Source organism: Macaca mulatta, chromosome 9 (genome assembly GCF_049350105.2).
Source record: "Macaca mulatta isolate MMU2019108-1 chromosome 9, T2T-MMU8v2.0, whole genome shotgun sequence".
NCBI lineage: Eukaryota > Metazoa > Chordata > Mammalia > Primates > Cercopithecidae > Macaca > Macaca mulatta.
In genome coordinates, this window is record NC_133414.1 from 113,095,798 (window position 1) to 113,106,568 (window position 10,771).

A 10,771-nucleotide genomic window follows, 5' to 3' on the forward strand; every position below is an offset into this window, starting at 1 on the left:
GGAGGGGGTGCCTTCTTCACTTGCATCCTCCTCCTCTGTCAGAAGGTGTCTCAGGCTACCCAGTTCTGGAATGGTCGCAGGGTGGGGCAGCTGGTCCCTGGACGGGAAGAATCCTAAGAATCCTTCTGATGCACTTATTCGGATGCAGACCGCGAGGTTCCTGGGGTCGTCTGCCCCTCCACATCCCAGGGGTGGGGCTACAGTCTGGGGTGCAGCGAGAGGGGTTGGGAGTGTAAGGATACCAGGGACACAGTGGAGCTAGGGGTTACAGAGGAAGAGCAGGGAGAGGGCTGGGGACATAGAAGGGGCACAGGCACGACAGGAACAGGGCTGTGAAGTGATGCAAATGCCGCGCTGCTACAAGAGGAGCTTGTGGATACTAGGGTAGGAGCCCAGGGGGGCAAGCAGCCAGAGGCCATTGCCAAGGCAGCCATCAAGTAAACAAGCCAGGTGGTAACCCGAGTCCCTCCCGGCGCGCCAGCAGAGGACCGCCCCTCCACACTGTCCACCTGCACCCTGGGCTTTCTCTCTGGGCACCTAGACCTCTTGCTGCAGGGCTGGGGGTCTGCTGAGGCCCGCCAGGGGACTGTAAACAAAGGGAGCAGCGCCCTCAGCTCCAGCCCCTCCTCCCTCTGGCTGGGGAGGGGGCCAGAACTGATCCCCGAGGTGGGATTGGCTCTGGGAAGCAGCTTAGGGCCTGGTCCCGGTGGCCCAGGCCGGGGTGGGGGGGATCGCCTCGAATGACACCCACCTCCCCCAGTTTCTGCCAATCCCCGTGCCCACTGGGTGGGCGCGGCCGGGAAGTTCCTGCCCCTCCCTGCTGGTCGGCGTCACGCGTGACGTCCCGCGTGATGGCTGGGAGGGCCCGGCGGCGACAGCGGAGGCAGAGAGGAAGGCGGTTCTGAGAGCTTCAGGGAGCCCTGGAAAGCGTAAGTGCTCGCTGTCCCTAGCTGGCGGGGTTCGGGAATGCGGGTCAGAGAAGGAAGCCTGCCTTGAAACTATCTGTCCTGGTGCAGTCAATATTTTCGGCTCTATGGAGGTCCACAGGGCACAAGGGAGGTTGCAGGGAGGAATGTCAGGGTGGGGCTGTGTGTAGTTACACATTCAAGTGTCTGCAGATGGGCACAATGTGCACCTGTAACAGTCTTTGAGGGCCGGTGTTACAGGACACCTCCACTCTGTATGTCTGGGCAGGGTGTGCATGATGGTGTCTTTGTGTGTGGGTATGTGAGTGTGAGGGGAGGGCGTGTCTGCCTCTGCGGGAGGAAGTGTGGCTGGAGAGGATTAGTCATTCTGTAGGATTCTGCCCAACTCAGCCAGATGGCTGCACCAGGTTTTCCTCTCTGTGCTGGGTGGAGGGAGCAGCCACTGAATCCTGCTCTTATCCGAAGGCAAGTGGTTCAGAGAGGTGGATGAGTGTCTGTGCCAGCCCTACCTGGCCAGGGACCAGGGAGAGCCTGGAGTCATTCAGTGTGAGTTGGAGAAAATGGATCTGTAGAGGGGACTTGTGTGTGCCCACATGCACACACATGGCTGACATCAGAGTTCCCTGATTGAGATCTGAAACAGATAAGCCCTGGGTGGCCAGTAAGGCCTTGCTCTCCTCCAATCAGGGACTGGAGTGTGGGATGTCTTATGCCATTTTCCAAAATAGCCTTGGGGATTTGTATCCAGGTCTCAGGGCAGCTGGGACCTAAAGCTCACCTAAGCATGGGTGTGTAATATATATGTTATATATGCTTGTGTGTCTGCAGTACACGTGGCTGAGATGTTTGTTGCTGCTCATGTGTCAACCACATACATGTAAATCCTCCCTCATGAAAATCTGTACCAGGATAGAGCACAAGGAGATCTGTTTTCCTGTTTCTGGTCTTCCCCTCCCCTTCCTCCAGTGGCTGCAGGTCCCTGGGCGGGGACATTGCTGAGGAAACAGCTTCTTCCCACACCCTTGCTTACCTTTCTGGTCACCTTGAGCTCTTAAAGGGACTGATGATAAGCTCAGGGGCCAGGACAGGGGCACCAAAATTTCCCCTAGCTGGAGCCCTTGGACCCTTGGACTCCCGCTCTGACCCTTGTGTCTGTCCTGCAGAAAATGGGTGAATTGCCTTTAGACATCAACATCCAGGAACCTCGCTGGGACCAAAGTACTTTCCTGGGCAGAGCCCGGCACTTTTTCACTGTTACTGATCCTCGAAATCTGCTGCTGTCCGCGGCACAGCTGGAAACTTCTCGGAACATCGTGCAGAACTACAGGTGACCACCCCCCAGTCTGACCCTGTGTGCCAGGATCTCATTTTCTGGGATTAATATAGTATGTCTTGTACCTGCCTCCTCAAGCTTGACAGTGACCCTGTCCCTCAATCCCCTCACTCTCTAGCCCCCTCTGTTGGCCAGAGCTTTAACCCAAAGGATTTTAGAGCATTTGGGTTGAGAAGATGGCACTGATATTTATGGGAAGGGCTGCTCTATGTTTCACAAACCTCTACAGGGACCTATCCCATCGCCGGGTCACCATCTGCAAGGATAGAGGTGCTCAAAGTGGAGTCCCAGGAAGATAGAAGGGAATTCCCCTTATCTTTGGGAGGAAAAACTCTTGCAATGCTCGCAGCCATTTTTGACCCCCTGGAAACCACCATCACCCATGACCCAGCATTTTAGCAGAAACAGAAGGATACCCCTCTTCGTGTGGCTAGAAGGGAAATAGAAATAGGAGCCTCCACTTCTGGGAAACTTTGGCCCTCCTCCGAAGATAAGGAGCTCCCTTATGCTGAGACTAGAGGCTGAAGTTCCTGGTTCTCTGTCCAGAGTTACCCTGAGCTGGGCAGATGGGGCCTGTGAGGGTAGATCTGCCCCCTGGCATAGCTTGTCTGCTCCTTGCCAACTTCTGCAGGGCTGGCGTTGTGACCCCAGGGATCACCGAGGACCAGCTGTGGAGAGCCAAGTATGTGTATGACTCTGCCTTCCATCCGGACACAGGGGAGAAGGTGGTCCTGATTGGCCGCATGTCAGCCCAGGTGCCCATGAACATGACCATCACCGGCTGCATGCTCACCTTCTACAGGCAGGTCTTGTCCCATGTCCCCTTCTTGAGTGCCCTAAGCTAGAGCACGGCTTGACTAGGTGCTTCTTGTCTGGGCCAATTTGGTGAGTGAAAGATTGTGTTAGAATCCCTTCCATTCCTCAGAATTCAGCCTCAGCAGTTCTCTCACCCCAGAGACAGTAGGTGTGTTTGTATAAATGGGGGTGGGGGTACATAGGGGTTACCAGAGCAGGTTCTACGGCCATCAACTGGGTCCCTTCTTAGGCTTGGGGAGTAATTTGGTTTCATTACAGGGGTCTAAAGATGAGGGCCACTGTACGGGGGGCAGAAGTGAGTATCTTTGTTCCCTCAGGAAGACCCCAACTGTGGTGTTCTGGCAGTGGGTGAATCAGTCCTTCAATGCCATTGTTAACTACTCCAACCGCAGTGGCGACACTCCCATCACCGTGAGGTGAGAGCCGGCCCCCTGCAGCAGCTGCACTGTCCCATCTGACCCTCTTCTCCCAGCCCACAGTGCCCTCTCCTTTCTCTCCCGCTCCCTGCAGTCCCTGCAGCCAGTGCTCAGCGCTCTCTCCTCAGCCTGCCCCACCCCAACTTACCCTGCCTAACTGAAAGCATGAGGTCCTCTTATGCATGCTGTGGGGGACCCACCCCTCTTCACAGGGTGTGACTGGGGCTCCCAGACAAGTTTACGCTGGAGATGGAGGGAGGGCTTCCTCTGCAAGAAGCTTCCCCTTTTACGCCTCATGTATTGAGGACTTGGCATATCCCTAAAGGAAAGGGCCACCTGCTGGACTCTTCACCTCTCCCCGTGACCTGGCTCTTCCACCCACAGGCAGCTGGGGACAGCCTATGTGAGTGCCACCACTGGAGCTGTGGCCACGGCCCTGGGACTCAAATCCCTCACCAAGGTAAAGGCCCTCTACTCCCCTGACCCCCCCATTCATTCTCTATCTGCCTCCTCCTTCCTCATCACGCCTCCAGTCCTGACCTATAGGCCCCCTATATCTCCCCAGAGTCCCTCACCACCCCATGGCCCTCAGGGCCACTGAACAACACCCTTCCTCCGCAGCACCTGCCCCCCTTGGTCGGCAGATTTGTGCCCTTTGCAGCGGTGGCAGCTGCCAACTGCATCAACATCCCCCTGATGAGGCAGAGGTGAGTGACCCCGGCTCCTGGCATGTGCATGCCCGGTATAATGTAGCACAGTGTCCAGTCATGCAGACCACCTCAGAATGGGGACATCCCTCTCCCTCCTCAGACATGAGCTGCTGGGCCCTGGCTCAGTCTGACCCTGGGATCCTCAGATGGGAGAACCAGCCTTTGAGTCTGGGGTGTGTGAGGGAACCCTGAGGAGCCGATGCCCATTCGGGCATTGCAGGCGGGATCCGGGGCCTGTGATCTGACCCTAATCCTGCTCCCTTCACAGAGAGCTGCAGGTGGGCATCCCGGTGGCTGATGAGGCAGGTCAGAGGCTTGGCTACTCGGTGACCGCAGCCAAGCAGGGAATCTTCCAGGTGGTGATTTCAAGAATCTGCATGGCAATTCCTGCCATGGGTAAGGTGGGAGTGGCTGGGTGGGGCACAGGAGACTCTGAGAGAAGAAGGTGCAGTTCTCAGGGACTTTGGAGGGCTCTAGGGAGAGAGGGAGGAGCTTTGAGGGGAGTCACCCTTCACAGTTCCTGACTTTGACTCCACTACTAATGCTCTCCTTCTTGGCCCTGCTCTCCCCACAGCCATCCCCCCACTGATCATGGACACTCTGGAGAAGAAAGACTTCCTGAAGGTAGGCAACTCTACCTCTCCTGTCCTGGAATGGGGGATGGCTGGGAGAAGAAGTGACCAGGCCCCAACCCTCTCTCCAGCCTGGTCTGAGTCTCTAAGACTTGCCAGCCGTTCTCCTGACCCCTGCACCACCTCCTCCACCTTCATTCATTCAGCAAGAATGAACTGCGCTGGGGTGAAGGAACACTGTGGGGGCAGGAGGAGAGGATGAGGGAAGGAAACCAACTTCATCAGTGTTACTCCAGGGGCTTCTGATACACAAAGGAGGGGACTGTCATAGTCACACTTGATCTTACGCTCATTCTTTCACTCCCTAGTGCCTCCATACTAAGAGGTACACATGGGTGCACACACACACACACACACACACACAGAGACATGAACAGGACACGAAAGCAAAGCACAGGAACAAGCTCTGGCTCATTCACAGAATAATTTATTCACAAATGTATTGAGTGCCATGCACCAGGGATGTTTTAGGGCTGAGGAGACAGCACTGAACAAGATGGTTATGGCCCCTGTCCTCCTGAAGTTTATAGTCTGATGCAGAAACCAATAAACAAGGAGGCACCCAATAAATACATTCTTAGAAAGTGTAATATGTATGTGCTTTGTAGGAAAGCAGTGGGACAGTGTAATTGAGATTCATGGGGGAGAGCTGTTTAGACAGGATGGTCAGAGAAGGGGTCTCTAAAGCCCCGAAGGATGAGGAGAGAGGCAAAGAATGCAGAGAAGAGTGTTTGGAGTAGAGAAAATAGTCAGTAGCAAGGGCGCTGCAGCAGGAGGGGCTTGCACATTTGAGGAACAGGTTGGTGGTCCCTATGGCCAGAGCAAATTGAGAAGAGTGCCGAGGAAGAGACATGCTTGGAAAGGGTCAGATTCATGCCACTGGGATGGGAAGAGGTAAGTGGAAGTTCAGAGGAAGTTACCTGAAGAAATCAGCTCCTGGAGGAAGTGAGGGAAGAAATAAAAGGGCCGGGGAGTGCCATGGCAACCAGTTCTGAGAGGTGAGAATGTGTCATGGGGTGCCAGGGAGGGTAATCAGCATATAGGCCCGGCTGGAGTGGAAGGGTGCAATCTAAAGGTCCCAGCTCTGTCATTGCTTTGGGAGAAAGAAAAGAGTCACAGGTCTAAGGGCTCCAAGGCAAGGCTGATGGGATAGAGCCATGGTGGGTGAAATGGGGTGACAGTGAGGCAGGGGACATAAGCCATTCCATTGTCTCTCTGTCTCTCCACAGCGCCGCCCTTGGCTGGGGGCGCCCCTGCAGGTGGGACTGGTGGGCTTCTGGTAAGTATGCAAGGAATTAGCTGGGGTGTGTGGGAGTGCTTTGTCCATGGTGGATGTGGGTAGGTATGAATTGTCTTTAAGATGTTTATAGACATCATCCATTCATACATTCAGTGGGTGTGTGTTTTGAACACCTATAGGGTCTACTTTGTGTGTTGGGGGCGGTCCCTGTCCTTGAAGGTCAAGAGTTTAGTGAGGGGGTTCCAGTCTTCATCTATAAGAGGAAACCATGGAAATGTACCTTTTGGTGCCATCCAGGACATTCATGCCCATTTAATTCCTGATTCTGCCACTTACTGGCTGTGGGGCTCTCTTTCCTCAGAACCAGATGTCTAGGTTGGGTTTACTATTCCTAAAAGGTCCTTTCAGCTTTTATCAATCTCCACCCTTAGGAGCTATCTCCAAGGATGGAGTGGGGTGTAGGGAGGGAACACCCTAAGGTCAAAGCTTTACAAATCTTTCCAACACTCGTCTCCCCCAGCCTGGTATTTGCGACCCCCCTGTGCTGTGCCCTATTCCCCCAGAAGAGGTAAGTGCTGTCCCTGGGCTGGGCGGGGGACTCTGGATTGGACTCTGCATCTCTGGGCCAGCTGACCTAGGGTCCTCCAGTGTGTTCAGGAGGCGGCCTGGCAGGCACTCCACGGATTCTGGGAGTGGGGGAATGACAGTGAGCCAGTCCTTCTGGCAGTAGAAGGAGAGGATTCTTCAGCCTGGGAGGAGGTGGGATGGCAATCCCTGGGCCTGAGTGGGGTTGGATGCGGGGGACATTAACCGGCCTGTGCTGTTCTATTGCAGCTCCATAAACGTAAGCAAGCTGGAACCAGAGCTGAGAGCTCAGATCCATGAGCAAAACCCCAGCGTAGAAGTGGTCTACTACAACAAGGGGCTTTGAGGAGGGTCAGCCTCTGTCCCCTCCCTCAGTTCCTTGGGCTGCTGCTTTAGTGGAGTCATGTCACCCCTGCCACTTGCCTATCTGCCTAGCACTGGGTAGGGGCCTTGGTGGGCAGATGGCCATTGAGGGTAGCAACCTATTAGGGTGGGGGAGGTACCACCATAAGGCTTTTCCTCCCCTCTCTGGTTTCAAAGAGCAGAACGCATAACCCCTCCCTCCTGTGCTTGAGTGTCCACACATATACATACATGATACATATGTGCATTTGTACATTGGGTCCTGAAAGCTACGAGCAGGCATGCTAGCCTAGTATGTTCTGACATCTGGCTTCCCTTCTCAGCCTCATGTCTACCTGCCTGCCAGCCAGGCTACAGGTGGGACTTCCTTCTCTAAACTGTTATACCAGCCAAGTTATATTTGATGGCACCTCATCCCTTCTAGACATAGGAGGAGCCCCAGGATCTCAGGACATAGACTTATAGACACTAGTAGGCCAAAGTGGGCTGAATCCTTCAGGTTTCTGATATCTAGCTCCCCAAGCTGACTGGGCTGGCAGAGGAGAACATGTTTGGACAAGGGAGGCAGGGGACTTATGCATCCCTCAGTGCCATCCCCTGTATTCTGGAATAGCTCTGTTTCACCTCCTCCTCTCTACCAGACGAAGGAGCGCCTGTGTCCTGTACTGCCCTCGCTGTCTCCCCCAGCACCCTACTCGGCAGCGTGGGCATCTTCAGGCACAGTCTTAGGAGTTCCTGGTGTGCTCTGACATCATGACCTCAAATCTAAATCCTACAATCCCAACTCCTTTTCCCAAACAAAAAGCCACAGAGGCAGAGCAAGCATTCCCCTTTAAGAGCTCCCACTGCACCCCCTCCCAAGGGACACAGCTGTAGGAATGGTGCTTAAACTCCACAGGTATCAGAGAGGGTGTAACTAGGATATCCTCAAGGGCTGCTAGGCCCCGAATGTACAATGTTAAGACAGGGAATTTCGTGTTCCATTGACTTTTTTTTTTTTTTTTTTTTTGGACGGAGGTTCACTATTTTGTCCAGGCTGGAGTGCAATGGTACGATCTTGGCTCACTGCAAGCCCCGCCTCCTGGGTTCAAGTGATTCTCCTGCCTCAGTCTCCCAAGTAGCAGGGATTACAGGTGCGTGCCACCACATCTTGCTAGTTTTGTATTTTTAGCAGAGACAGGGTTTCACCATGTTGGTCAGGCTAGTCTCAAACTCCTGACCTCAGGTGATCCACCTGCCTTGGCCTCCCAAAGCTCTGGGATTACAGGCACGAGCCACCGCACCCAGCCTGTTCCACTGACATTTCTTAGACATTCAGCAAAACCCCCACCTTAACCTCTTTTCTTTCTTGAGGGTTGGTCCTGTCCCTACCTCCACCCTCCCACCCCCTGGAAGAGGAAGGGCCCGGGCATCAATGGCTAGTCCAAATAAAATATGGGCTTGGGGATGGAATGGGTGGTGGCATTCCATCCCCAAGTGTAGTTAGATCCCAACTCCCATGACCTCTGGCTTCAGTGGTAGGTGGGGCAGGGCAGATAAAAGGGCTTCAGTGGGAACCTCTGAGAGCATTTGTTCCCCAAAGGGGAACTCTGAGAGTGAGAACTGATGCAGTTCCCCCCATCAACCGCCCCCAGTGATAACATCTGTGAAGTCAGCCATTACTCAATAAACTGCAAACTTGTCTACTTCTTGGTCTTCACTTGATTCCATGTCCTGAGGGCCCAGAAAGAGTCCCCTGCCTGCAGCCTTCCGTCTCTCCCCACTGAATGCAGGTCTTGTCTCATTCCTCCCCTTGTGTAGGGAGCCTCAACCCCCAGCAGAGGGAGCTCTGAGATTAGAAAATCAGTCCTCCCACTGTCAAACCAAGTATGTACTATAAGGTAGACAGGGAATGTAGATGCTTTCACCTTCTTTTTTTCTTTTCCTTTTCCTTTTTCTTTCTTTCTTTTTTCTTTTCTTTCTTTCTTTCTTTTTTCTTTGAGACAGGGTTTCACTGTATCGCCCAGGCTGGAGTGCAGTGGCACGGATCAGTGGCTCACTGCAGCCTCGACCTCACCAGTTCAATTGATCCGCCTGCCTCAGCCTCCCAAGTAGTTGGGACTACAGGCACGTGCCACCAAACCCAGCTAATTTTCTGTATTTTTTTTATAGAGATGGTTTTTGCCATGTTGCCCAGGCTGGTCTCCAATTCCTGGGCTCAAGCCATCCACCTGCCTTGGCCTCCCAAAGTGCTGGGATTACAGGCGTGAGCCACCGTGCCCGGCCTAGATAACCAGTTTTAATTTCATCCTGTCCTGTCAATCACTAAGCCCACTGGAATCCTTGGTCAACTCTTAAAGCTCTTTCTGCAGTTACACTTTTGGCCTTTGGCAATCCCCTTGAAAAGAGGCCTTGTATTTCCAAAAACTGCAATCACTTTTGCACCAATCTAATACTTTTACTGGAAAATCTATGTAACATAACCCCATCTAGGGAGTGAGGTACAGAAATCTCTGCAAAACAAAACCCTTAAGAACATTTTGTAACAGAGTTATCTGTGCTCCACAGATAACACTAAACCATGTCAGAGAAAAGATTGGCCAGGGCACTAGTGGGCTTCTCTGTCATCTTTCCTTCCTAATTCCACACCAGTTTCTCAGACACATCAAAAGAGTTAGCTATAGGGCACATCACAGACTCTCTAGGGACAAACCTTAGCCAGTTATACCTTCCAAACTGCCTCCTTATACTTGGAAATTTCCTCAGAAGTCAGCATTTGGGCTGAAGGGCAGCACCTTTTTCACTGGAAAGTGCTCTGCCCCATTCTCCTGTGGGCCTCCTGTCTTCCCCCCAGACCTCAGACTCCAGGAACCCTCTCTGGAAGCCCGCATTGGTGTCCTTGGCCTTCCCTCCCATCTTCTTCCCCTTGCCTGGCCTCATTTGCTCCAGAGCCCCCATCCTGCCTATTATGAAGACCGGAAAGACCACAACCTTCCCTCTCTCCCTGCCCATGTTCTAAGTCTAACCTGGCCATAGGGAGGTGGTCAAGTACGGATATCCTGCTCCTTTCCAGGATCACTGGAACCAATGACACAGGCTTCCTAAGGACAAGTAATCAGGGCCAGCTTCAGCTCTGGCACTGTGGGGCTCTGACAGACTCTAGCCTAGTCCTGCTGGGTCTGGTGCCCTACAAGTCAGAGCCAAGCCCCATTTCTTCTCAGTGAAGCTTGTCCATTTTAAGCCCTGCCCCCGGGCCCTCGCGGTCAAAGGTAAGCCACGCCCCTCTGGGAACAGACAGTTCAGAAGCAGAGTCCCGCCCCTGCTGTGGTCCCTGTCAGTCAGTTAAGCTAGGCTCCGCCTCCTTCCCGTTTCCCGAGCAACGGCTTTAGTGCCTCAGGCCGGGAGTCTCCCTCACCTTCCGGGTCGGAGCTTGGAAGCTACGTCTCAGATCCGCTTTCTCGCTGACCTCGATCCTGGGTCGCTAAATCCACCAAGTCCCCCTCCCTCCTTTCCAATTTCGAAACCCACGAGTTCCCTAGCGCCAGCACTTTGACTTCCTGCCCAGAAATCCGCGAGGTTTTTGAGGAATCACGCGAGGACTCTCCTCCTGGATCCCAAGCCCGGATTTTTTCAGCTGCCTCTGAGGCTGCTGGCTCTTTCTCCCGCGCCGCCCTCCTCCTTTCCCTCTCTCCACCCTTGCGCCTAACAGTCCAGGAAACGTTCGCTGAACTCTTAATTGTGGTTCTGTGGCCGGCGCTGGGTAGAAATGGG

The 10,771-nt window shown here is 53.8% G+C and overlaps 1 protein-coding gene across 7 annotated transcripts; it reads left to right on the forward strand.

The window, feature by feature from the left end:
- The first annotated feature begins 867 nt into the window (after positions 1 to 867).
- On the forward strand, positions 868 to 8,706 carry SFXN3 (sideroflexin 3). 7 transcript variants are annotated; one of them, XM_077947348.1, is made up of 11 exons: positions 868 to 929; positions 2,090 to 2,253; positions 2,891 to 3,065; positions 3,397 to 3,491; positions 3,876 to 3,951; positions 4,113 to 4,198; positions 4,470 to 4,597; positions 4,776 to 4,825; positions 6,063 to 6,112; positions 6,594 to 6,641; positions 6,908 to 8,706. In XM_077947348.1, the coding sequence occupies exons 2-11, from the start codon at positions 2,093 to 2,095 to the stop codon at positions 7,002 to 7,004; spliced, it is 966 nt and encodes a 321-aa protein (XP_077803474.1). In that variant the 5' UTR covers positions 868 to 929; positions 2,090 to 2,092; the 3' UTR covers positions 7,005 to 8,706. The 7 variants fall into 7 exon arrangements, with proteins under 7 accessions (XP_077803474.1, XP_028682618.1, XP_077803475.1 ...); XM_028826785.2 differs by having other exon boundaries at positions 2,891 to 3,061; positions 3,393 to 3,491; XM_077947349.1 differs by having other exon boundaries at positions 2,891 to 2,941; positions 3,393 to 3,491.
- Positions 8,707 to 10,771: the final 2,065 nt, after the last annotated feature.

Coding starts and splice junctions, on each gene's coding strand:
- SFXN3 (XM_077947351.1), top strand. CDS start 2,093: ATGGGTGAATTGCCTTTAGACATCAACATCCAGGAACCTCGCTGGGAC. Junction 3,015..3,333: donor TTGGCCGCATGTCAGCCCAG/GTGCCCATGAAC, acceptor GTTTCATTACAG/GGGTCTAAAGATGAGGGCCA. Junction 6,113..6,593: donor GTGGGACTGGTGGGCTTCTG/GTAAGTATGCAA, acceptor CGTCTCCCCCAG/CCTGGTATTTGCGACCCCCC.